Here is a 27,849-nt window from a genome sequence, read left to right as displayed (position 1 = left end):
GGCCGACCACGCACCGGGCATCTCTGCCTGGCTCTGGAATTGGAGGTCTGCTGACTTTTTAATACCTCCCCCAAAGTGTAATGGTTTTTAACTAAAAGGAAATGAATTCTATCAGTTAAATCCTACATTCAACTACAAAATTTTCTGCCCGAGGAAAAATTTGCTGGGAAGATTAAAATCATGGAGTGGAATTTCCCATAGGAGGAAAGCACTCTTCCCAGTTTTTGATAAAGAGCTCACGTTCACACAGCCTTTCTGTGACCCACTGATTTCATCAACATAGAAAAAAATCCATAGCCTGGCTTTCTGGACACATGGAGGCCAAATGGCAGATTTTCTACCTCATTATGTGTGTGTTGTTAGTCTCCTGATTCGTTATCATCAAAACATATTCACCTGGTAGGAATATGATTTCTTACAGTGCTTTAAGTAAAAGTAATGAGACACACTTTCTTCAGTGGTTGGTGGAAAGTGGCTTTTAGAATACTACTCTTCAACTCTCTGAAAATATTAAAGCATTTCTGCTCTACAGCTGCCCACATCTTAGTTTCTAAAAACCTCAAACTAAATGAGGCTGTAGGTCTGAATTTTATGCTTGTTTCCCCCATAAAAATATTAGCTAATTTCCCAGTCATTTTAAAGCCTTCTGCAGATTCAATCCTTCATGAAATAAAAAATGGCAACAGTTACCACTTACCTTCTGCATGCCTGAGGCCAACCATTAATTGTACATTAATATTACTGAACATTGCATTCTTCAAACAGAAGCATGCTAAGTGTTATTAGTATGAAGACAGAATTATTTGGATGCTAAATAATTCTACCAAAGAAAGACAATGCACAGAGCATGCACAGGCCTGTTGTTATGTGGGCGCCTGACAGAGTCAATCTACTTCTTTCCGAGGCTCCTTACAAAGAAGTAAGTATGTAGTTTTCAGCAGAAAGTTTAGTTTTTAAGAAACAAAACAAAACAAAACAAAACAAAACAAAAACAAGGCTAGAAAGCCAAACCTGATGTTAATTGCAGGAGCCATTTTGGGGTAAGGATTGAAAAATAATGTGTATATATAAATCCTACCTTTTGATAAACCTGAATGACATGTTTCTAAAAGAAATTAAGCCAAAAACAAAATTAACAAAAATGACTTGCACAAATTAAATAGAAAATCTAGTCAATTATAGAGAGAAAGAAAAACAACAAAACAGGGCTCCTCTTCTGTCCAATGAACGATGAAACAGTGACATTTGTTGAAAAAGTAAAATTACAGGTAATCGAGTACATGATCTTTTAATTTTCTAGAAATATAAAAAAATCTGTCCTTGTAAGAAAAAATTTAGCAGTAAATATTGACATTAGCTGTAATTAAATTTAAAGGTTCTTCAGATGGATAGACTTTAAGCTAATAAAATCCAACATTCCATGTTAAAGAAATGACTTAAGTCATGTGCAATATACTATAGTAATAAAGTAACATTTCTTGATTCTCTTCAGAATATTCTATGAACAAAAATCTCACCTTCTATACATCATTAAAAAGTTCATTTAAAAATGTTCAACCATTAAGAGAACCATTACTTATTTCAGGAAGATGATTTAAACATTAACAGAATGTCTGTTACAGTGGTATCACATAAATCACTTCTTAATGAAACAGTAAGTTACTGCGGCTTAAAATGAAGTGGACTTTTCAGAGTTTTAGACCGCAAAATGAATGGAAACAAAATGGTAACAACGGGGGTTTCATGTTTATGTTCTGTGTAATAAACTGGAATAACTGTATTTAGAAGTAACTTTGCTCATTAAAACTTAAGGAGATGCTGAGGTTGTACTGAACAGAATCTGACAAAAGAAATTCCAAACTACCCATCAGGCTTGTACGATCATGTGGTCAGCATTCCTGGGCGAGCGCAGGCTGGCCTTGTCAAACCATTTCTGAAACTTCCCAGTTCTGTGACTGAACACAGAATTCAGTCTGAGTGAATGAAGTAACGAATTCCGTGGATCGGTTTTTCTAATACTGGTAACTTTGACATTGCTTCAGATGCTGCCCAATTAAAAAACAGCTAACGACTGTAGGTAACAGCCAACCACTTCATAATCAGATCAGAAGTGGTCCACAGAGGGGTTATATGCAGCAGAGAAGATCATGCATATGACAGGATTTTGTAAATAATTAAGCACTACATAATAAGGCAGGATTATTCAAAAGATTATTTTAGTTGAAAATTGATTAAAAGGCCTTTCGGTATTTTCACTTCCCAATTTTCTGCCTGAGAAAGGTCAGGGTTATTGGTCAAGCACCCAACTGCTTTTCCTCGCTTTTTCAGCCAGGAATCCCTGAGGTATAAAGAAGAGGAGCAGCGGGACTGAGGCTCTCTACTCCTGCCAGGCCCCGTGGACCAGCGCAAGGCACACAGAGGCACCTACATCATGCCTGGGCTGTTCTGCCTATAGGGTAGGAGTGACCCTGAGAACCCTAAGCAGGCCAGGCCTGGCCCCAGGAGAGAGAAGCCTTGCTCCTTCTGACTACAAATGGCTTCCGAGGTTGGAGAGCACACAGCTCTCCAAAGCCACACGTACCCAGGGCAGAGTCAGAGCCAAGAGCAGAACACAGGCTTCCTGGCAGCGGATCTCCTCCCACCAGATCTGAGCAGCACCTGAGTGAGAACACCTGAGCCTCTTTTGGGCACCAGGACTCTGATCTTAGCATTTATGGTCAGGGCAGGATAAGCAGCCGACGCTGACAGCAGCAGCAAGAAGAAACGGACCACCGCTAAAGTACAGTAACCAGGGAAGACTACAGACCTCGGTTTGCAAACTTTAACGAACAGAAGACTACCTTTCTGTAAATCTTTAGGGGTGGAAATTGCCTGAAAATGTAAAGTAAGATGACCCCTGAGACTTTTTTTTTTAATTAAACCAAGAAATCTGTCTCCAATTTTAATTGAAATGCATGAAATACACTAAACTAGAGAATGAGGGACAAGGATTCCAGCCTGCACTATCCTTGACCGTTCTGCTCTGCAGGGCAGCACACGCAGTGTGCCCCGGAGGGCCTCTTCTGGAGGCACCTTTCTGGCTCGGCATTTTTTGGCTGTAGAATCTTCAACATGTGCCTTAAACTCTCTGAATCTCATCTCCAGCTTGTTCTACACAACAGTAAGAGTATCTACTACGCAAGGTGGACGGTGGAGATTACGTGAGTATGTGAGAATGTGTTTGTACGTATGTGACACGTGCGTGCTGACCAATGAGAAACAAGTATAGCTCTATACATCTAAGGATGCTTATCTACCTTAACTCAGCACACAGGAAAAATACAGCACAGAGGCAACAATCAGGGGTGCCCAGCTGGCTCAGCAGGAAGAGCACGTGACTGCTGATCTTGGGGCTGTTGAGTTTGAGCCCCACGTTGGCGGTAGAGATTACTTAAAAGTAAAATCTTTTTTTTTTTTAAATGTTTATTTATTTTTGAAGGAGAGAGAGAGAGAGAAATTGAGAGAGAGAGAGACAGTGTCAGCAGGGAGGGGCAGAGCGAGAGAGGGAAGGAGACACAAAATCCGAAGCAGGCTCCAGGCTCCGAGCTGTCAGTACAGAGACTGATGTGGGGCTTGAACACAAGAACTGTGAGATCATGACCTGAGCCAAAGTCAGACACTTAACTGACTGAGCCACTCAGGTGCCCCAAGATATTTTTTTTAAGTTTATTTATGTATTTATTTTGAGAGAGAGAGAGAGAGCAAACATGAGAGGGGAGGGGCCGAGAGAGAGGGGGATAGAGAATACCAAGCAGGCTCCATGCTGTCAGCACAGAGCCTGATGTGGGGCTCGAACTCACAAACCATGAGATCGTGACCTGAGGTGAGATCAAGAGTTGGATGCTTAACTGACTGAGCCACCCAGGTGCCCCGCCATCCCCCAGATTTTATTTCTAGGTAATTCCTTCACCTAACGTGGGGCTTGAACTCACATCCCCAAGATCAAGAGTCTCGTGCTCTACTGGGGTGCCTGGGTGGCTCAGTCGGTTAAGTGTCCGACTTCAACTCAGGTCATGATCTCACAGTCTGTGAATTCGAGCCCCGCGTCGGGCTCTGGGCTGACGGCTCAGAGCCTGGAGCCTGCTTCAGATTCTGTGTCTCCCTCTCTCTCTGCCCCTCCCCTGCTCATGCTCTGTCTCTCTCTGTCTCAAAAATAAATAAACGTTAAAAAAAAAAAATTACAGTCTCGTGCTCTACTGACTGAGCCAGTCAGGAGCCCCTGACATATGACGTTTTACCTAAAGAGCCCATCATAGACCAAAGTGTAAAGACACAGAACTAGCTGACCTGTAACTAGATCTCAGACAGACCTGACTGATGCATATCCCCTCTGCACTCAGGGCTCTTACAGGGCAAAATACCCGTCGACATGAAGCTCAGTCAGGAAGGCAAATAGCCAGGTGAATGATACCAGGCTCCATCTCCTACCACCCAAGTTTTGGAAACAGATTCCATTTCAGCCTAGTCCATAATGAAGCAACTAGGGGACAGGGAGGCCTGGGACAGGCCATGGGATGATCCTAAAAACAAGGAATGAATTATTCTGGGGTCAGCAGACTCTTCCTGGATTGAGCTCCCTGCTTCTTTTACTGGTCACGAGTGGGTGCCCCAAACTTGGCAAAGTCCTTTATGCCACTCTGCCCAGTTTGGAAAAGGGGGTCTCAGCAAAGGAGCCGAGAAGAGAACAAGAGGCCGCTGTAACTTCTGGCACCTATCTGGCCTCCAGCCGATGATAAGAGACAGCAGAAGTCCTCCTAACTTGGTATATGTCCTGACAATAAGCAGAGTACCCGGAGAAAGACTAAAAATACTAAAAGAACATAAAAATACTGGACGAATTAAGGAGACTGAAAATGCGGTTATTTGGCTTACAGGTTAAATTCCAAAAATGGAAGGAAACACAGCAGGCAGCTGGTGAGCCACAGGGGGCGCCAGCTAGTTCAGGCTTGGAGAAGACCCCACTGTTGTTCTGAGTAAAATACAGATGAAAAGAGGGTCTGCAGCGGGCAAAGCGGCAGGATGCCTTGGACGTACTAATCCTCGGTGAAGCTCAGTGTCGAAGAAATCTCTCCTGGGAGTCCTGAAAGTGCAGGGGCCTTCAGTCTCCTGAGTGTGGGCCCAGCTGGTGGTGCCTCGGCCTATGTGTTTATGGTGCAAAGGGGCACTTCCTCCTCTCATAGCCATCGGTGATTCTAGGCCTTTGCAGCCTCCAGATGAGGTTATGGAAATAAAGTTCAAAATACCTCAAGGGAAAAAGTATCACATGAAGGATTTTATACACAAGCAAATTTACTATATCTTGGTGAGAATAAATCAGGAATTTTATCCGCCAAACTATACCATTTAAGCAAGTTACTTTGTTCTTACTATAACTTACTGAGACCAAGAGAGAACAGTTTTTTAAGATTTAGACCCTAAGAAACTTAGTGCTCCTCAGAGATGCTGGCACGACATGAGAGAAGAGAGGTCTCTCTCCTCTGTGTCCAGGCTGGCCGCACCGCACACTGTCTTCCTCGGGGACGGCTTCCGAAGTGCCAGCTTGCACTAAGCTGCAGTAACCATGCATGTGGGCAGATGTGTGATCAAAAGAACAGTAATTAAAGAGAACGACAACCTCCCAAGTGCTAGAGGGACTTCTGATGTCGGGAAGACTCTGAGCTCTGTAATTCCTATTCTAAAAGGTTTTAAAGTATAAAGTTCTATATATAAACCAGAAAAACATGAGCTAAAGACAAAGTGGAAAGTATCTGGGCAGCCGCGTCACACGACAGAGAAGATGTTTCTCCTTTTGCTCTTACATTGGCTGCTAACAACCAGCACCACCTGGCACTTACCTCCTTGTGAGTTTTGAAGTTAATTTACTAAAAAGATTAGTGGAGCCTCGGCTTCGAGTCTGCGACAGTGGTGTGGCTTCGTGGGACAGGCTGGGCGAGGCAGGTGGGCCATTATACGTGGCGGTCCGCCGCTCCCGGGGCTGCCCGTGGAAAGTGCTGCGGCTGGCGGTGCCCCGCGGGAAGCGGAGCCGGTCTGGGGTGGCTGCGCTGCTGACACTGTGCGTTGAAGCAACGGGAGTCCTTGGATCAGGAATAGTGCTAGTAGGGCAGAACAGAACAGACTCACTCTCACTGTCACGTGGTTGGCAAAAGCCCAGCTGTGTGGCAAACATGGCGCACGACAATCCACAATCCCAAAAGACACCTTTTATCCTCAGTGGACAAAATCAGCTCTAATAAATCTAGACCCAAGGCAGTATTTTATAGAACTCAGGACCAAAAGGCAAGTTAAATAGGAAAGGGTATCAAATAGATGGTATATGATGAGACAGAGCCTCGTGGGGTTTAAGGGAATAGGTCGTACATATTTTCAAGGACAAGATTAATGGAGGGAAATTCTAGGACACAGAATGGCTAACTCAAGCTTTTTCCCTCTGCTTCCCTCCTCAAAGTGCTTATGTGCGAGAACCCTGCCCCTGTGAAAGAAAGAAACATGAAATGAACAGGCAACTAAAAAGTTTTAGAGACATACAAATGGCATGTTTCCTGTGAAATTCCACATGCTAAGAGCACTGTGAAGAGGAGGGGGATTTCTTACGCCTTCTGTAGTATGCAAAGGCACAGACGACCAAGGACACCGTGAGACAGGATGTGCTTAACTAAAACCACACACAGGAAGAACACCTGTGGACAACAGATAGTAACACATCGTGGACTATAAAATCCACAGCACAGAATGAAGCAGCAGTGGGTACACATTAGTTTCACAAGGAATGTGCACTTTTCTTACACAGCCTCACATTTCCCTCCTTCACTGTCTATTGGAGGTACCATCATCGGAGGGGTGCCCATAGGCTGGCATGGACATCGACCTGATGTCTCACCCACTGAGGCAGGGCTAGCTGCAGAAGCAAACACTTCTGTCAGGCTGGGAGGGGGGTTGGGATCAGGCAGAGGCAGAAACAACAATATGATGGCACAGTGACAGAAAAAGTTATCTGCTATTTAAAGCACACACCTTCCTCTTAACCTTGTTTTGGGGATTCTGTAGCAATTACTGACCTGTAGCTGCCTTTCCCCACCCCACCCCACCCCGCAAATAAAGTAAAAGATTTATTAGCCTTTTAAAAAAGTGTTTATTTATTTTTGAGAGAGAGAGAGAGAGAGAGGCAGAGAGAAGAAGACACAGAATCCGAAGCAGGCTCCAGCCTCTGAGCTATCAGCACACAGCCCGATGTGGGGCTCAAACTCACAAATTGTGAGATCATGACCTGAGCTGAAGTCTGACACTTAACTGACTGAGCCACACATGCGCCCCAAGCTATATTAGCTTTAAAGGGGGGGGGGGGAATGACATCTTACTTGTTTGAATATTTAGGTGAGGGGGCAACGTTTTCTGAGCTGTGCACAAAATAAAGCCTTTCCTAAAAGAGATGTCTCCATTCAAACTGAACTGGTTGAGTGAATCTATAATATGAGCACACCTTGCTTTCGGCCTCTTCTCCGAACACACAGACATATTTTAAACGGACTAGTAAAATGACACATATAGTAATTAGTTGCTATTTATCAAAGTGTCCTATGCTGTTTCAAGATAGATAAGAATCTTCCTACGCAAAGGACATTCACTTCTTTATAAACAACAGTCAAAATTCTTAAGGGGTCAACAGAACCCCTTTTTTCAAGGCAGGAAAACTATTAAGAGTAAATTAACTGTTTGCAGACAGAGAAAAAGAATGATGGACATGGCTGGATGCCTGCAGCTTCCCCCCGGCACAGAGAGACGAGCCGCGCCCTGGACACTCTGCTTTAATTCCAGCTCAAGTCATCTTGCCCTTGGAGCTCCGAAGAGGCAGTTTCTCTCCTTGGAGGAGAGCCGGGGACTCAGGACTCAGATCCCGTGTGTCAGTCTGCATATACGCCCCCACCTCTACCCCAGGGTCTCTGCACTTCTCCCCTTCTCTCCCACACGGACCTATACCTCAGTGCCTGTCTTGGCTACACACTTCCCAACCTGTCCAACATATAGCCATGAACGTCCCAAAATGCAAACCTGACCTTGTCACTCATCAACTTACAGCCTTTCAAAAACATGTTGCATCTTCAGGACAGACTTCAAATTCCTCACCCTGGCATCCCGGTCACACCCTCAGGTACCCACAGCCCAGCGGCGCCAAGCTGTATCTCCAGGTTCTACCTTCTACTGTCACCTCTGGGACTTGACTTTCTGGAGCTCCTAATGATGTGCAATCCCTTGGTCATGCGTCAGGTCAAATAACTTTCACAGGAACTATTCTCTGTGCCTGGAGTGCAGGCACCTATTTTCATCAAAATTCAATCCAGAGGTCACCCTCTCCATGAAGTCATCCTCTCCCATCAGGAGTTTATCATTCCCATTTTGTACTGAGTATGTGCCCCTGCCACCCTGTGCTACCCCAGTGACCTTTCCCTGATAAGAGTGTCCTGGAAGCATGGTGCTCAATGAATGCTCTCCCGAGAAGTTAATGAACTGGAGTTCTTACAGTCCTGACATTGGGGGGAGGATGGGCACTTTATACTAAATTGCTCAAGATTTGTGTGTCCCTGCATTTCTGTTTGAGAATTCTGTCTTCTGACTTGGGAGAATGGCTCTAATATAGTCCAAGAACTGAAAATGAGTACCTTATAAAGATAAAAAGAGATTCAGTTTTGTGTTTTTGCCACTCAGCACCTACTTTTTATCCTGTGGCAACGACACTTGAATTCTGCTATTAGGGAAGCAAGTTCCTAGGCTCTGGATGTCAATGACTCCACCCCAGGGTTTCCCAGCCACCCTGGTCAGTGACAGACTTAGAGACAGGCACATGGCCAAAGCCAGACCAACACAGACCCAGAGACAGCTGCAGGGCTTCTGTCTGAGCAGAGCTGAGTGTGGGAAGATGCCAAGTCTGATGCTGTGAGCCCAACAGGGGAACCACTACAGAGGAAGCAGAAGTAGGAGATGGACCCTGACTCTATTCCTAGACGTTTTTAGTTCTAGGAAATCAAATATGCCCTTTTGAATTTAAGCTTGTTTGGACTGGGCTCCTGTGATGCAGCACAGAGTCATAAATGATTCAACTCTTTTTTTTTTTTTTTTTAATATTTATTTTTTGGAGAGTATAAGTGGGGGAGGGGGCAGAAAGGAGACAGAAGAATATGAAGCGGGCTCTGCACTGATGGGCTGACAGCAATGAGCCCCATGTGGGGCTTGAACTCACAAACTGCGAGACCATGATCTGAGCTGAAGTCGGACGCTCAACCGACTGAGCCACCCAGCTGTCCCTTCAACTCTGTTTAAAGACTAGTCAAGTGCAGTAGTGAGAAGTAAGGAGAAAGAGTAGAACGAGGAATGATTCAACTATCTGAAGAAAGGCTTGCTAGTTTCTTATACATAGACATACATACATATATGCAAATACATACTTTATTTATTTATTTTTTCAACATTTATTTATTTTTGGGACAAAGAGAGAGCATGAACGGGGGAGGGGCAGAGAGAGAGGGAGACACAGAATCGGAAACAGGCTCCAGGCTCTGAGCCATCAGCCCAGAGCCTGACGCGGGGCTCGAACTCACGGACCGTGAGATCGTGACCTGGGTGAAGTCGGACGCTCAACCGACTGCGCCACCCAGGCGCCCCCATACTTTATTTTTTAAGAAGTTACATTACAGCTAATATGACTGTCTTTTGTGCTCTATTACCTGCTTAGGGCAGGTCAAGGGTCAATATGCTTGATGCCTCTGATCAGCTGCTGACATTCTCTTGCCCACATTAGAAGCTGGGATCAACGGGTGCATTAAAAGCAAGGGAAGAAGGGAAGACAGGGTTATCTGTTTCCTTCCCTGGAGAATACAAAAGATCCCAAAGACTCAGAAGAAGGCAAGGGCTTTTCGTCAGCATATAGAGCAGAAGACGCTTGATCTACTCCTCCTGAGACACGCTGCTTGTAGGCTGCCCAGCACAGGCAAGATCCACAGGGCACAGAAGCATAGCAAGACCGGACACACACTTCACAGCAAAGAAACTGACCCTTCTCAGAGACCTTCCTAAAAAGGAAGTGTAAATTGATATTTTCATTATAAATTATTTTTGACACAATAATCCTAAATGCAATTAAAAAAAATTTTTTTTTCAACGTTTATTTATTTTTGGGACAGAGAGAGACAGAGCATGAACGGGGGAGGGGCAGAGAGAGAGGGAGACACAGAATCGGAAACAGGCTCCAGGCTCTGAGCCATCAGCCCAGAGCCCGACGCGGGGCTCGAACTCCCGGACCGCGAGATCGTGACCTGGCTGAAGTCGGACGCTTAACCGACTGCGCCACCCAGGCGCCCCAATCCTAAATGCAATTAAATGAATTATTTTCGAAACTTAATCCTAACTGCTTTGTACTTATATCTGACTATCTTTTTTCTAAAATTCTAATCCACTTACGGTGACTAAAGGACAGGTATTTTCTACTTTTTCAAATGTTTATTTATTTTGAGAGAGAGGGAAAACACACACGTACAAGCAGGGGAAAGACAAGAGAGAGAGAATCCCAAGCAGGCTCTGTGCTGTCAGCGTGGAGCCCAACACGGGGCTCGACCCCACGAATTTTGAGATCATGACTTGAGCCGAGACCAAGAGCTGGATGCTTAACCAACTGAGCCACCCAGGCTCCCCAAGGACAGGTATTTTCAATTTGACAGGACATCTCTCCCACAGCAGAACATTCTGACATGAAATGTTCTGGGGTGCTGATTCAAACTATACTCAGTGACTGGGAAAAAGCAAAATTAAAAGTAAAGATACATGTGTGAACTGTGATCACACTTTCTCTGCTCAATCCCTGTGCCTTGATGCATGACAAATGGATAAAATAATAGAGCCATTTTACACTTATAAACTCTTATCTAGAATATCAAATGCCTAAAATTTATTTGAAGAGATTCTGTTGGGGCGCCTGGGTAGCTCAGTCAGTTGAGTGTCTGATTTCAGCCCAGGTCATGGTCTCATGGTTTAGGAGTTTGAGCCCCAACGTCGGGTTCTGTGCTGTGCTGGTAGGGTGGAGTCTGCTTGGGATTCTCTCTTTCTCTCTGCCCCTCCCCAACTTGCATGCTCTCTAAAAATAGATACACTTAAAAAAAGATTCTGTTCTGTTGTGCTTTATTATAACCATATCACACTCCTTCTTCGGGGGTATTCAAATGAATACATTTGCAACAGTCTTTTTTTTAAACAGTCTTCTGTAACTATCTAGAAGCATATGAAAAAGCAGGGCAGAGTCCATGTTATTTGTGTCGGTTAGCAAAATTATTAAGTCAAAAAGTCAGTGTAAACTCAGAAAATTTTTTACATTCCCATCAGAATGGTTTATTACCAGTACTTCGATAAGCTAGTTTTTTGTTAAGCATTATGTGTCAGTGCCTGTGCTCAGTGGTTTAAGGCTCATTATAAAAACCTACGTGATTCTGACAGAATCTTACAACTGAAGATGTAATTACACTTTCTCATGCCTACTTTATACTGACTGTTAGTCAATTTGAAATTGGGCCATCTTCAGAGTCTGCCATCAAAAGAAGGTAGAATAATTATACCAGAACATGTAGCAGAAAATAAGCTGGACTTCAGCATGCCTGGTGTCAAAAAAACAGTCTTCCTTAGAAAACTACTCACATGTGCTCAAGCCAAAGCAACAGTTTGCCAAAACTTGTAACTTCTGTCCCTTAAACAACACTGATTAGCATTATTTTTCACACAGTGAGGCTGATAAACAGCACTAGTAAGAATCAACGCATAAAATTAATTTTAAAATGAAAAAAATGATCACATGGCCGGTGGCGAGGCTTGAAAACCTCATCTCGTGCTCACTGCTCACAGCAAGATTCTGAAGACAGCTGAAAACCAGCTTGTTTGGGGCACGTACAGCCTTTGGTTGTAAACATGCATAGTTTTCACTAGCATGATCATGCTCATACTGGAATTCTGTATAAACATACACACACACATACACACACACACACATGAAAAAAAATCCCACATATTTACGGTTAAACATGAAACGAATGTCCTTTCAGAAGTTAACATGGACCCCGGCATCTGCAGCTCACCAGTATTTAAAGAGTAAGAGATCCATATGAGAGAGAAGAAAGCAGTAATTTCCCTAAGAAGTCATCTGTGCACAGAGAAGGTCCAGTGCATCGAATTTATCTTTCAGCATCTATTTCACAGGTGAAAAAAGTCACATTTCGTGCTCTGAGAGTAAAAAATATGACTACTTTGGCATTCACGCCCTCCAATAATTTTCCACAGTTCTTCCATTAACTTGTATGATAGAAAAAGAAAATCTAGAGATTATAAAAATTAAGGGCCCAATCTTGTGTGGTTTGGCACCGAGGCTCTGTTTGGCTAAAGATAGAAACAACATTTTCAAAAGCAAAGCGTTTAAGTGACTGAAGCTAATGAAAGCAGTGAGGCCTAGGATGGGATAAGGAGGAGTCAGCTCAATAGGGAAGGTGTCGGCAGGGAGGACACAAGGGTAATGACTCCAAACAAATCAGAGAATTCTTCAAACTCTTTCCAAAGAGTGAATTGGGTAACTGCAGGAAGGAAGGGTTAGAAGAGCATGTGCACACACACAAACACAAGCCGGGTATCAGAGAGCAGATCTTCATCCTTAACGGCCTTTTTAAAAAGTTTGACCCTGAGGGGCACCTGGGTGGCTCAGTCAGTTAAGCGACAGACTTCAGCTCAGGTCATGATCTCACGGTTTGTGGGTTCGAGTCCCATGTCAGGCTCTGTGCTGCCAGCTCAGAGCCTGCAGCCTGCTCCAGATTCCGTGTCTCCCTCTCTCTCTGTCCCTTCCTTGTTTGCACTCTGTCTCTCTTTCTCTCTCTCAAAAATAAACATTAAAAAAAAAAAAAAAAAAAAAGTCTGACCCTGAACTTCAGAGAATTGTACTTTCAAAAAAAATTTTTTTTTAACCTTTATTCATTTTTGAGAGACAGAGAGAGAGGAAGCGTGAGCAGGAGAGGGGCAGAGACAGAGGGAGACACAGAATCCGGAGCAGGCTCCAGGCTCTGAGCAGTCAGCACAGAGCCCGACGCGGGGCTCGAACCCATGAGCTGTGAGATCATGACCTGAGCCAAAGTCAGACCCTAAACCAACTGAGCCACCCAGGCGCCCTGAGAATTGTACTTTCAAAGTTCAAAAGGCATCTGACAGAAGAGCTGAACAACTTAGAAGAATTTCCAAAAGAAAGAAGAATCATGAAGCAACATTTATATTAGAAACTCCTAATTAAGTCTCCTACTGATATCCTCTTGAACTAGATGAAATTTGGTAGACTTGAAAATGTAACTAATAAAAGAAACCTTACTAGAGAATAAACTATACTATTAGAAAATAAATATACCAATCATATTTGTAAGCTATCTAGCACAGCTACTATAATATACTCAAGTTATTAATAGATTTTAATCATAAAGAAAAGGTGTTAAAACAAGCACACAAATAGGAATCAGACAAGAGAGCACTAAAATGTAAATATTTCTAAAAATGCTCTGAAAAGTCAACATAATCTTCCACAATAAGCTTTTACCTTCATGTCAAATTCAGAGTTCAGTGGTGTATGGAAGAGAGAAATTATAAACAGTCTGGTTTTAAGGATGAAAAAGGAAAGAAGAATTTTTGTTCAGGCTGTCACAGAAGTTAGTGATCAAACATTTGACTAGTGAGATCTAAACGGAACAGAAACCATACAATGCAGTATCAGAGAGTAAATGTCAGAAAAAAAGAAACCATTCTGATGCCACACATGGGACAAGTGACGAGACCAGACAATGTTCAAGTTAGGGGGCCAAGGGACAATTAAAGATGGCAGGAATTACTTTATGGATTTCTACCACAGAACTTTAACTGGTTGCTGTAGCTTTATCTCACCCTTTGAATTTAATTTATACACTATTCTTACCAAAAGAAAGAAGGAAAATCCATGCCTGCCTGAGAAATTTGTCCATACAGAATACATTTACTCCACCAATCTCAACTTCTCTTTTTTCTCTCCCCACAAACTATGGTCTTTGGACCTACTTAATGCCACTCAGCTTTTTTCTTTCTAAAATTTTTATTATTTTTTTAGTAAACATTTTTTTTTTACACATATGTATTTATTTTGAGACAGAGAGTAAGAGAGAGAGTGCACGCCTGCATGCGGGAGAGGGGCAGAAAGGGAGGGAGAGAGAATTCCAAGCAGGCTCCACATTGTCAGCGTAGAGCTCATAAACAGTGAGATCATGACCTGAGCCAGAATCAAGAGCCAGACGCTTAACTGACTGAGTCACCCAGGTGCCCCAAGACTTTTTTATTATTTTTAGGTAATCTCTATGCCCACCATGGGCTTGAATTTACAACCTGGAGATCAAGAGTCACATGCTCCACTAAATGGCCAGCCAGGTGCCCCCACACCCCCACCTTATTTCTTATTTGGTAACCCTAACAAAGTTGTTTGCATGATATAATTCTCTCCTTATTGACATATTACTTTATTTGTATTTTAAACTGTACTTACCCTATGTGTGCCTGCTTCCCTGCCAGATTAAAATGAAAATCATCCAGAAGACTACTCTCTGCATCTTCCTGGGGCTCTCAAGTGTGTCCAAGGTGGAGACTGTGTTACTGCTTGTCCCCTTGGCTCCTCTGGCAGACTGCTGGCCTGTTACTGAGGCTCACTCACCCTACCTCCCACTGTCTTCTAGAGGCACGGCCCCCTGCACCTCAGGTCCTCATCCCTCCCCGCTCTACCCTTTGTTCAAGTTATTACTGTACACAGCATAATACACGTTTCCCTATTTGCTATTCTGGAATGACACCACCGCTTCAGATCTGTGTCCTGTGGGAAAGCTCTCTGGTTTAACCCAACCCTTTCAACCATCACACGCAGCCTGCCAGGACGACAGGCTCTGGACAGTAAGAGGAATTTGGAAGTCTAGTATCTCCCTAAAAAATCTGCCCTTAAATTTAACTTACCGTGAAGAACACTTCACGATTATCATCTGAAATTTGATTCTAAAAACTAAGAAGTAACTTCCATTTCTTTTGCGAAAAACAAATTTTCTTGCAAACAGGTAAAATTTCGTACCTTTCTTTCCCATTCTGAATTACCGAATGTCTGTCGGCTGTAGTTCTTTCACTGCAGACGTAAGTATTGCGCCGTGTCATTCCACCAGCTGCTGTATTACTCTATAAAAAAGGGGGGCCCATTTTTGTCTTAAACCATTTAGAAATAAGGATAGTACAATGAGAAAAAAATTCTTACCTAAATACACACAATTTAATCCTTATTTTTAAATTTATTTGTAATGCTTATTTATTTTTGAGAAAGAGCACATGTGTGCACATGAATGGGGGAGGGGCAGGGAGAGAGGGAGACACAGAATCCGGAGCAGGCTCCAGGCTCCGAGCTGTCAGCACAGAGCCCGACACGGGGCTGGAACCCAGGGACCATGAGATCATGACCTGAGCCGAAGTTTGGACACTTCACTGACAGAGCCACCTAGGTGCCACTGGAGACTGAATTTAAATCGTAGGGCTATGACATGACAAACCAATTTTATGGAATTAGAAAGCCAATAAAAAACCTTCTCACAGGATGCCTGGGCAGCTCAGTTAAGGAACCGCCTCTGGATTTCGGCTCAGGTCGTGATCTCACAGTTCATGAGTTCTGGCCCCACAGTGGGTTCCGCACTGACAGTGATTGTGGAGTCTGTTTGAGATTCTCTTTCTCCCTCTCTCTGCCCCTCCCCTGCTCACAGGCTCGCGCGTGCTCTCTTGCTCTCTCTCAAAATAAACGTTATTAAAAAACAAACAAAAACAAAAAAAAACCCTTTCACACAGGGTTCACTCTGACAGAACGCAAGGTCAGAGGATGGAGCAGACAAAACCCTTTGACCTCTGTCATGAGCTCCTATCCCCAGAACGGCACATACGAAAGCCTCCTAAAAGCAGCAGCAGAGCTTCCATGTGGGTCCCTCACTCTGGGGTTTTTTTTTTTTCTGAGGTAGAGGGAGGGCTGTGTCATTGTGGTCACAGAATATCCCTCAGACTGTATATTCTCTGCAAATTCTTTCTAGAATTACTTCAGGAGTAATAAGAATAAGAATTACTATATTAGGTCAGATAGAACACATTTCAATTCACAGAAAAGTTCCTGAAACTGAACAGACTTTAACAAATACTACCTATTTAAAGGGGAGATTTGTTAAGGATACAGATTAAGAGATGGACTCAGATCAGCGATATAATTTTAGGCAAATACTAACTTTTCTTCATTTTTTTCCACCTTAAAATTTAGCTAGTACATGCAAAAGCATTTGGCACAGTCCCTGGCACAAGGTAAGGACTTGGTCAAATGTTCTTTATTGTCAGAGCCCTTTGAAGATGCACACCACATCCCTGGCCCCCACATCCCTGGCCCTCAGGCAATCAGATCTCCCAGAGTCCTGCACAGAACCCGTCAGGCATCTTCTGTCTGCGGTTTCTTGTCTGCACTGTCATCATTTGGTTTTATTTCCTCAGACTATGAGGCATTTCTATTTCTCAGGACCTGATACAACCTAAAGCTCAGATGTTTGTGGAATAACCAGAAACAGCCCTTGACACAAAAGATCGGCTCACTAATCTAGTGGGATGGGGTGCAGCAAGAAATCCCTTCAACACAGGTATTGAAAGTGATCTCTACAGGTGGGAGACTGGGCATGGTGGCCCGGTGGGGACAGCACTGCAGGCAGTTGAGAACACAGGAGTAAAACGTCTAGACCACCCTAACCCTACAATCTTAGGAACGCTCTACAGTTTAACAATACTTACACTAGGGACAGTAGAGCTTTTCTTGCGTTCAGGAATGTCAGCCTTATTGGGATTACTTGCATTCCCAAGCATGGGGCTGGCTGGAGCAGTTCCCTTTCCTCCGACGGCACTGCCGCTTGTTTTCCGGGAAGGAATTCCGTCTTCTTTGAGGTCACTATCTGCAGTGCTGGTCTGACTCCTTTTTGGATACGCCACAACTGAAGGAATAGCTGGTCCAGCTAAAATAAAACAGTTTACTTTTTAAAAGCCAGAATATAGTTTTATATTTTAGTCTGTGAAAACCAACGTATCTAATAAGATGACCCAAGACTGCTATCATCTAAGAAAATACAAGACAATAAAATCCTGTAAGAGATTTCCCACCATGTATAATGTCCTTCCTTATACAATGAATTCAATTTTGAAATTTCACTTTTGTCCCTTTCTATTGAAAAATTAAAAAAAAAATTATTAGTAAGTTTGTATAGTATTTGTGCTTCAGAAATACCTTCAGGGAGAGTTGTCCATTGAAACAATCTCTAGAGTGTTACTGTACAAATAACAAACAAACTAAGCGGGTGCATGTGTATCATGGCAGCATGAACTACTTCACCTGGTACATCTGAGGGAGCCTTAGTTATCCTTTTTTGTACACGAGATGCGTTCACCTTTTGGAACAGAACAGTACAGACTTATGGGTCATTACTTCTGAAGTGTTATCCTTGATCTTTTGTAAAGCATTCAGAATCTTCTAGATAAACAGGAATTTGAGTAGACAGGGAAAGGTGACACAGGCAGAGGAAAGCATGTTCCTCATGCAAGCGACAGGGAGGAAAGAAGGCAGAGGTTCCTAATCACACCCCACCCCAGGAGGAGTGTGCCTAGGTACATCCTGGATGGGCAATTAACCGATATCCTACAAAATAGCATCAGGAGAGTCTGATGGCAGCACAGGAAATTTGGAGTTCAAAGCATTTTGGAAATGAACAAACTCATATATAACTCATATATTCATTATGTATACTGTCCAGTGGTCATCTTCAAGAATGGCACCAAATGCTCATCATTTATAGAAGAGACTTTATATGTTAGGTAGAAGAAAACTACTTTTTGGACAAAATCTAAATGGTAAATCTATTTGGAACTGAATTAAAAGTAAACAAAAGTTTGTTTTTATTTATGGGAGGAAAAAAACTAAGCTTCCAGTTTGGGAAATTTACCACATAAAACAAAGAATTAACCAAGCATGCGTGATACTACCCTTAACACTTATCTTTCTTTGCAAAATCATGAGGCAGCTAAGGACATCCTGCACTTTCAGGGTTACTGCTGCTCTGCTCTGAAACTTGGCTCAGACCTCGTGGTCTCACCAGAGCCACTTGCGTCCGGGGCAAGTTGAGCTCCAACGCACACTTACCACCTGGTTGGTAAATCCGGGCCAACCCCAGTCACGCCAGAGCAGTCCTGTCCCGAGGACTGTGTGGACTGCCTTTGCCAGCACAGCCACCTCCTCCGCCGTGGCCTCCAGCTCCCTAAACCCTGGTAATCACTGGTCTGGTCTCCATCCCTCATTCTCTCCTTTCCAGAATGTTACATGAATGGAATCGATTTCATAACACCTTTTGAGATTTTTTTCCATTCCGTGTAGTTCCTTTGAGATCTATGCAAATGGTTGCACCTATCAATACTTTGTTCCTTTTTATTGCTGAGTAGTGTTCCGTGATGTGGCTGTCTCACAGAGAAATGTGATTTTTATGTAGTCAAACTTGGTAAACATGTCTTTTCTTTCATGACTATTAGTGTTGGGGTTTCGGTCAGAACGACCATCACTAGTCCAAGTTACAACGCAAAAAGCAAATTATCTCGTGTTTTCTTTGACTATTTCCATGTTTTTCACACTTCCATTGTCATTCCAAGTGGAACCCACCCTTGTGTAAGATGTGAGAAATTGATACAGATTTATTTTTTTCTGATCACTACCAAACTGCCCCAGTGCCCCAGAGTAATAAGCCAGTGATTCTTTACTTTTTTTCCCCCTAAGACAACGCTTTGAAAATCGAACGAATATCACCTTTCCTAGAAAAATATGTGCACACATCCCAGGGGTTCACACCTGGGACCCAAATTAAGAACCACAGATAGGGGCGCCTGGGTGGCGCAGTCGGTTAAGCGTCCGACTTCAGCCAGGTCATGATCTCGCGGTCCGTGAGTTCGAGCCCCGCGTCGGGCTCTGGGCTGATGGCTCAGAGCCTGGAGCCTGCTTCCGATTCTGTGTCTCCCTCTCTCTCTGCCCCTCCTCCACTCATGTTCTGTCTCAGAAGTAAACATTACAGGGGCGCCTGGGTGGCGCAGTCGGTTAAGCGTCCGACTTCAGCCAGGTCACGATCTCGCGGTCCATGAGTTCAAGCCCCGCGTCGGGCTCTGGGCTGATGGCTCAGAGCCTGGAGCCTGTTTCCGATTCTGTGTCTCCCTCTCTCTCTGCCCCTCCCCCGTTCATGCTCTGTCTCTCTCTGTCCCAAAAATAAATAAACGTTGAAAAAAAAAAAGAAAAAAAAAAAAGAACCACAGATAAAAGTTAAGTTATACTTTCATAGAACCAGGCCTATATAGACAGCTGGCATCTGGAAGGAGGAAACAAGGGGAGAAGGAAGAGGAAGGACAAGCTGAAAGCGGGGTTAGCTGTAGGCTTGTCTGCCTTTGCTCAGTACCAAGTGAGTGTGCTTTACTAGACATTGCATTTGGAATCTACCTCATTTTTAGCCCTTAAAACTACACAGCCAGAGGTATAACAAAATCTTTCCTTTGCTGACCACCATCTTCATCCCCATAAAGAATAAAAAACAACAACACAGAATTGGGTGACTTTCTATATATACTTGGATTTCTGGAAATATTCTTTTTATGAAAATTTTTTGGTACTATTTTTTCTTTCTTTTTTTTTTTAAGTAGGCTCCGTGCCCAACATGGGGCTCGAACTCACAATTCTGAGATTAAGAGCTGCGGGCTCCACTAATGGAGCCAGCGAGGTGGCTTTCATGAACTTTTTGCTATTAGAGGCTCCAAGAAGGAAGGATCGTTATCATCACACAAAGAGCACTCCCTGAGGCAATCAGTGGGTCAGTGGGCAGAGCCACGGGACCTGGCTGGCCCCCAAAGTCCGAGCATGCTGCCACAGGTACTCGCACATCCTTGTAACCCTGGGAGATGTGGTGGGCCCTCTTGATAAAATTGGAGGTTTGGTGAGTGTCTGACACCATGTCTAATGCTCTTCTTACCTCTAAAATTTTCTGAACTGGGCGAGAAAGGCATTACCAATCCAAATGGAATATATATGCTTACAGAAGAATTAACTTATTAAGATCGTCAATAGAGACAGGAGAAAACTCTATTACCAGGTTTTTCCCCTCCAAGACTTTAGGAATAATTCCCTTTAAACTGGATGGTCCAGAGCAATCTGGAGGCATTTTGCTAAATGCCTTGTTGTCTAGAGGCGCTGAAAATCCTTCCTTAACAACTAATCTGAACATGGACAGAAACAGAGACCCAGATCAACACTTGGTTTACAAATGCGATGTGCACAATACCTAGTGTCAGAATGGGTCCTCGGCTCTCAGTTACGTCCTAGAATAGCAGACACGCTCACAGTTTACCGGCAGCTTCAGTACATGGTGCTGCACCAGCCCAGACCACACAGACAGGCGGCACATCAACAGGAAGAGAAACGGACACTGAGCAAAGTGTCATCACTCCTGGTACAAAGCCAAAGCTATCCACACGGGAATGTTCTGTGCCACCGTCAAGCGCCAAAACTCAAGGTGAAAGAATGAAAGCGGACAAAGTCCAGAGAAGGGAAATGAACTGAACAAAAAATAAATGGGTGTTCTGTGAGAGGATGTATTTTTATAATTTTTTTTTAATAATTTTTTTTTTTAACATTTATTTATTATTGAGAGACAGAGAGACACAGAGCGTGAGCAGGGGAGGGGTAGAGAGAGGGGGAGACACAGAATCCGAAACAGGCTCCGGGTTCTGAGCTGGCAGCACAAAGCCCAACGTGGGGCTCGAACTCACAAACTGTGAGATTATGACCTGAGGCGAAGTCAGTCACTTAACCAACTGAGCCACTCAGGCGTCCCGAGAGGATGTATTTTTACTTATTTATTTTTAATTTTATTAAAAAAAAAAAAAAAATTTTTTTTTTTTTAACGTTTATTTATTTTTGACACAGGGAGAGACACAGCATGAACAGGGGAGGGTCAGAGAGAGGGAGACACAAAATCTGAAGCAGGCTCCAGGCTCTGAGCTGTCAGCACAGAGCCCGACGCAGGGCTAGAATTCACGGACCGCGAGATCATGACCTGAGCCGAAGTCGGCCGCTTAACCGACTGAGCCACCCAGGCGCCCCAAGGATGTATTTTTAAAAGTTAGGACCAGGCCAACTGGTCTAGGTTCCTGGATCTTAAAATGCTGGAATTAAAGAAATACCTGCAACATTAACATTCACAGGTTACAGGCAAATAAACACACATCCATGCTAGAGTGTCTGGATTCCAACACAGGGTTGCCTTGAAGGTAGAATAACTGTTAAATTTGGTACCCAACATCTCTTAGGGTCCTGAGTCTCATGAAAAATTCACTTCCATGGTGAATATGTTAAGAGTGAGGGTGTTCAGACACACCAATGGCCATAGTGCACCTGACAATGACCCAGGTCAAAAATTTAAACCAAGTAAGGCAAAATTGGGGTACTATGCATTCTCTATGGCTGGCCACGTGTAGCTACATAAATTTAACTTAAACAAAACTGAAAACCATTTCCCTGGTTCAAGTGCCCAACAGCCAAGTGTAGCTACTGGCTACTCTGTTGGACACCATCGATCCAGAACATTTTCATCACAGCAGAAAGTGCTGGACAATGATGCTCGGGAAAGTAAGTCAGATGCAGAGATGGGGAGGGGAGTGAACAGAGAACCAGAGACTGAAGCGAGAGTCCCAGAGGACTGAATGTACCAAGGAGATCAGAGCCTGGAGATGATCAGGCCAACACTGGCAGGACTGGTAGGAAATAAAAGTCCTGAAGGGAAATCAAGTCACTTTCCCACCCTGACAGGCCTTAAGCAAAAGGATGCTTCCCAGTGTTAGGAGGCCTCTTGTGTAAGGGGAGACTCCAGGAAAACACAGTGGAACAGTCTCAAACTTACCATGGTCACTGTATCGCCTCTGCTTCTGGCTGGAAGAAACACTTCTCTGCACCTTGTGGTGAGGAGACTGGCCAGTGCTGTTGTTGAGGTCACTGCTTGGCCTAACCTTAGCAAGTGAGAGATTGCTGCTAGAACTGGAGTCACTAGCATCCAGCTGAGAGAAAATGAGAAGAACAGAGCAAAGCACACCACGGACCCAAATGGTACGTTAGGAAACTAAACTTCTCGTAACACATAAACCTCTCACAAACAGTTCATTCACAGATGAAGAAGCACCATGTACAAAAACGACAACCTTACATTTGGGCAGACGTATTTTTCTGACTGCTGAAAAGCTCATGAAAGGATGGGTATTTATGACCTTTTTAGGCTTTTTCAAATAACGTAAAACACTCTCTATTTACTTCACCTGATACTTTATATCACTTCCAAACCATTAATGACCACAGGCTAACTTATGATGTTCATGTCTGTGACAACATCCAATGTTACAGTTACCATCTCAAAGTTGAAACAGGAGCTCCTAAAGGTGATAGCAGTTAGGTTCATCCTTTGCAGGCCAATTTCAAAATTACATACCCAATGTTATACATGTTAACAAAATAAACACTAAGAAAAGAGCTTTTGAAACTGATCATTTACATAAAAGTTGTATTAGCTTTTTCCAATTACTCTTACCTCTGAAGATTTTCTTCCCAACAACAAATATGTAGCTGTGATTTCATCATATTTCATTTTACTAAGAGATTCTTGAATTTCTTCTTGTGAATATCCCATTCCCACCATAATATCTAAAAGAAGGGCACAATACAGTTGATGTGTTTTGTCTGGATACGAAATCACTGTGTTAGATATTAAAATAATTTCCTTTACTCGACTCTAAACATCATAGATTTTCTAATTTAAATGGGCGGTTGGTTTACTTCTGAGTAACTAAGGGATAACACAGGAAACTACAGGTGAGTTCCTAATATGACAAAACAGATAAGCTGACTCATATAACTTATGTTTCGCTTCCCACCGTTCACATTTGAGGTGTATCCTTACGAGTCAAAACAGAAATATGTCACTTGCACACACACAAGCATGGAGGCACAGAGTAATTACCTATTCTCTTCTGGTCTGAGATGTCCAGTTCTGGTTCAACAAATGGTTTAAGTTCATCTTCTTCGTGCCCTGCGTTGATCCACCTGTCCTTCATGATTTGCTGAAAGGTGAACTGTTCATTAGCAGCATAAAATAAAACATGCTAATAACCACAATATTTAGAAAAAATTATTTTCAACATTTCATGGATTACAGCTCAAAAGGTAACTTTAAAAAAATGTTTCTGGGTGCCTGAGTGGCTCAGCCAGTGAACGTCCGGCTCTTGTTTTCAGCTCAGTTCATGATATCACAGTCTTGTGAGATCAAGGCTCACAACGGGTTCTGTGCTGACAGCATGGAGCCTGCTTGGGATTCTCTGCCCTCCCCCCCCCCCCGCCAATCCCCTGCATGCTCACGTGTGTGTGGTCACTCTCTCACTTTCAAAATAAATAAATAAACATTAAAAAAATGTTTTGGGGAACCTGGGTGACTCAGTCCAGTTGGGCGTCCAACTTCAGCTCAGATCTGATTCCACTGTTTGTGAGTTCGAGCCCCATGTTGGGGCTCTGTGCTGACAGCTCAGAGCCTGGAGCCTGCTTCAGATTCTGTGTCTCCCTCTCTCTCTGCCCCTCTCCCACTCTGTCTCTTTCTCTCAAAAATAAATAAACGTTAAAAAAAGCTAAAAAAAAAAAAAAAAAAGTTTTAATGCCTCAATTCCTGCTTTTAAAGCCCCAGGGCAGTATTCTCATACAAACCAAGCAAAGTTCTACAAATACCTTAAAGACCCTCCAAAGTTGTTACTTACTTTGCACTTATGCAATTACCTCTAGAGTGCCTCGTTTTATTGGATTTAGCACCAGGAAACGTTTGAGAAGGTTTTCACAGTCTGTGGACATGTAGAAAGGGATTCTGTATTTCCCTCTTAATACTCTTTCTCTCAGTTCCTTTGGGGATGGAGGGAGGAAAGAAAACTAGTGAGTCAACTTTTAGGTTAAAAAAGAACCAGTGAGACCCCATGATACTGACAGATTCTTATAATATTAACCCTCATCATTTTATAAAATCTTTTGCATTCTGAAGAACGTGGATGCAACTGGTTCTTATACCTTTAGGTTCTGTCCGTCAAAGGGGAGCGACCCGCTGACAAGAGTGTAGAGGATGACGCCCAGGCTCCACACGTCCACTTCCGGCCCGTCGTATTTCTTGCCCTGGAAGAGCTCTGGGGCTGCATATGGAGGACTGCCACAAAACGTATCCAGTTTACTGCCAACAGTAAATTCATTGCTAAAACCAAAGTCAGCTATTTTAATGTTCATATCAGCATCTAACAATAGATTTTCGGCCTAGAGGGAAAACATCAAGACAAAAATTAAATTTAACCAAGATATAATTAGAACTGTGATAGAATTAGGCATTTCATAAAAGCTTTCTGTAATGATATCGAGTCAATATATCCTAATGAATAAAATGAGAAAACATTGTTTCTAGAGGGAAAAAAAAAAAAACAACCCTGAAGATAATTAGAATTTCTAATTCTTTTTTTTTTTTTTTTAAGTAATTGCCATGCCCAATGTGGGCTCAAACTCACAACCCTGGGACCAAGAGTCAGATGCTCTACTGATTAAGCCAGCCAGGAGCCCCAGAATTTCTAATTTTTTTAAACATTAACAACCAGTAACAGATATGAGGTATAGATTAACTGGCAATAATTTAAACAACCAATGCCCATGATTAAAAAAAAACAAACAAACCAAAAACCCTTGAAATAGCTTTTCAATTAATAATGATAAACAGCTTTTAAAAAATGAAAACTTCTTTTAAGTGGACAACCATGTTTCATAAAAACTGCCAAAGAGCTGTGCAATGGCTATTATTGGGGAGGGAGAACCTAGGCCTCATAGAAGATACAGAGCCAGCCACTTTCATTTATTTCAACAAACATTTACCACGTGCCAATCACATACCAGAAACAGACATGGTGTCTGGATGTACAATGATGAATAAGATAGATGGGGTCTTGCCCTCAAAGAGCTCATAGGTTGGAGGGGGAAAGGCAGAAAGTCAAGTAGCCACACTCTGAGCTGAGTGCCAAGACAGGAGGTGTGGGGAGTTGTGGGCCTAGCACTGAAGGAGCAGAAAGGTCTCCTAGAGGGGCGAAATCAAAGCCACTGCCTGGAGGCTTGGTCAATAGTAGTGGGTGTGTTGGCCCGCAGAATACAGTCTGAAAAGCCAGGAGGAAAGATAGACCATGTTTTACTCAAGAAACTGAAAGACAGTATATGGAAAAGAGGTGCAGGGGATATGGCGATGGCTGAATCACAAAGGGCCAGTGGAGTGACTGGTAGGAAGTTTGAGTTTTCAACCTAATGGCAATGGAAAGCCATTAAAGAGTCACTCAAACAGGAAAGCGACAATGTTATTTGTGTTCTTAAAAGACCACTGTGGTTGTAATGTGTAAAACAGGCAAGACAGGGAGAAGCAAGATTGGAAGCAGGGAAGACCAAGCAAGAAGCTAGTGTACAAGATGCTGGTGGTCTAGATGAGAACAGTGGTAACAGGGACAGAGAAGACAGAGTGTGCTCAAGACAGGTTTAGCAAAAGGGCCTGGGGGCTGAGAGGGCAGCAGAGCAAAGGAGACTGAGGCACCGAGGGACACAAGCACCAGAACGAGAGGTGAACATTCTGGGGCAGCAATGAAGAAGGCAGGCTGTGGACCTGAGCAGGGGCGCAGGTGGTGGGGTCAGACAGCTGGGCACCAGACTGCAGAAGACAGCTCTGGCTGCAGGCATGGATCCAGGACTCGCCAGCATGCAGGTGGCCACTGCAGCTACCAGCGCAGGTGCGAAAGCAGCACGGGTGGGTATGGAAAACAGGGAGGAATGTGGACAATGTTTGGGGAGATACGTGGCAAAGGCGGAGAGAGAAAACGGAGGGTATCTGGAAGGGGACGTGGGGTGAAGAGGTGTTTTGGTGGAAGGTAGTACAGACTTGAGCATGTTTTTGTAAAGGCTGCTGGTGAGGAGCCAGCAGGTAGAGAGGGTGGATGAAGAAACAGGAGTCAGGACCCAGGACCCAGAGGCAGGGCCTGCAGGGCCAGCCTACTGGCCGTAACAACACGAAGGGGGCATGTGGTACAGCTTACTCTGGGAAACCAAAGGAGTTCCTGCCCGGTGGAAACTAGAAAACCTTATCCTATGCCGAGAGCGAGGGCAGAGGTGAAGGAAGGATGGTGCAGCAGGTCTCCAACGGCACTGCTGTTAACAGAAGACAATGCTGACCAGAGAAACAGAGGGGGCCAGGTGGCGCGGAGGGCACTGTCCACGTGACAGCACACGTCTCGGAGGCCCCCAGCTGTTTGGCAGCATGATGGTTTTTCTCCAGAGACCAGCTAAGAGCTACGTTAATTGAAATGTAAAATATTTTTAATAAACTTCCTACTTCTTTCTTTTTAATACCAAAACCTGATTAAAAGGATCAATTATTATAGGATTTATTTTTTTCTTATTTAATAACACAGTCTAATCTGTGACCGCTAGGAAAACTGAGTGCACGCAGATAGAGCACACGCTCACAGACTAAGGGCCCCACAACTCACCTTGAGGTCTCTGTGAACAATCCGCTTTTGGTGGCAGTACTGGACTGCAGATACTATCTGCACAGGAGAGACACAAGGTTATTAATCATCATTAAGAAGAAAAGACTCCATTGATGTTCACACATACCAAATACTCAGTGATCACCTGAATGTGTGGATCTCTGAAAATGATTTTCTTGTGCTTTGAACTTTCCAATTCAGAGAAATTCAGGGGTGAGGGTGAGAAGAGAAGGGTGAGGATGTTTTTGCTGCTCTCTAGTTTTAACTGTAAAGTCTCCTTTGGGACCTACCCCTTGACATTCCGGTTCTTTCGGAATGGTGCCAGGGTTCAACAAATCACCAGGATCTTGAGGACCCTCTTTGTCCCCAGACCCAGGATCGGATGGCTCGGGTGCAAGCTTCCCATACTCATGTAATTAACTCAAAACCAAACTGGCAGTTACAGACTATCAACGGTCAGGCGTCCATCCAGGTCGGGTCTCCTCTGTTAATCACTTCTCTTCCCAGTCAGACTGCTCCTTATAACACTCTCTTCCTTTTAGCTGATGCGGGTGCAAAGACAGCAAAACTTACTTCACCTCTCTGAGGATCAGTTTCCTCTTCCTCAAAGTGGAAGAGTAAATGTTGTAACGTGTGAACTACAAACTATGGAATGGTTGTGTGCTCCATCGGTCAGGGTCCCTTCCACACTCAGCAAATGGTATGCTTTTATTTAGTCCACTTTGGATTATTCCTGTGATTAGTACTGCTGATTAAACAACTATTTTGCTGAAATTTCACACTTCCGCCTAACTTTTTAAGAAGTCTCCTTTTCTAAATATGAAAGTTTTAGATGCTCATTATAGGAATTTTAGGAAATACAGAAAGGTATATATAAGTACATGACTGATAAAATCTCTTGTTGTTTTACTGTATCTGCTTCTAGTCTTTTCGTTGGTATTATGCCTGTGTAACTACGTATGACCACATATACACAAAACTGGGGTTCTAAAGCTTTCTCCAGATCATCATCAGCTTTTAGTTGTAAGCCCCACACACCCACCTACACTAGACATAAACATTCAGAGAGGCTGTTTTTTAAGGAGG

At 43.5% G+C, this 27,849-nt stretch overlaps 1 protein-coding gene across 9 annotated transcripts in view; it reads right to left on the bottom strand.

Moving 5' to 3' along the window:
• Positions 1 to 27,849, bottom strand: part of MARK3 (microtubule affinity regulating kinase 3) — a 113,891-nt gene that overhangs the window by 3,221 nt on the left and 82,821 nt on the right. For 4 of the 9 annotated variants that reach the window (XM_045448350.1, XM_045448352.1, XM_045448354.1 and 1 more), the window contains 10 exons: positions 26,764 to 26,820; positions 24,275 to 24,511; positions 23,993 to 24,112; positions 23,190 to 23,289; positions 22,761 to 22,873; positions 22,083 to 22,236; positions 16,903 to 17,120; positions 15,176 to 15,276; positions 5,874 to 6,131; positions 1,079 to 1,105 (listed from right to left, as the gene is read on the bottom strand). In XM_045448350.1, coding sequence (XP_045304306.1) covers positions 1,079 to 1,105; positions 5,874 to 6,131; positions 15,176 to 15,276; positions 16,903 to 17,120; positions 22,083 to 22,236; positions 22,761 to 22,873; positions 23,190 to 23,289; positions 23,993 to 24,112; positions 24,275 to 24,511; positions 26,764 to 26,820 — 1,385 coding nt within the window. The remainder of the gene's footprint in view (positions 1 to 1,078; positions 1,106 to 5,873; positions 6,132 to 15,175; positions 15,277 to 16,902; positions 17,121 to 22,082; positions 22,237 to 22,760; positions 22,874 to 23,189; positions 23,290 to 23,992; positions 24,113 to 24,274; positions 24,512 to 26,763; positions 26,821 to 27,849) is intronic. The other 5 variants (XM_045448351.1, XM_045448355.1, XM_045448353.1 and 2 more) reach the window with 4 other exon arrangements.

The sequence above is a fragment of the Leopardus geoffroyi genome, chromosome B3 (genome assembly GCF_018350155.1).
Source record: "Leopardus geoffroyi isolate Oge1 chromosome B3, O.geoffroyi_Oge1_pat1.0, whole genome shotgun sequence".
NCBI classification, from domain to species: Eukaryota; Metazoa; Chordata; class Mammalia; order Carnivora; family Felidae; genus Leopardus; species Leopardus geoffroyi.
This window is presented reverse-complemented; position numbering and strand designations above follow the sequence as displayed.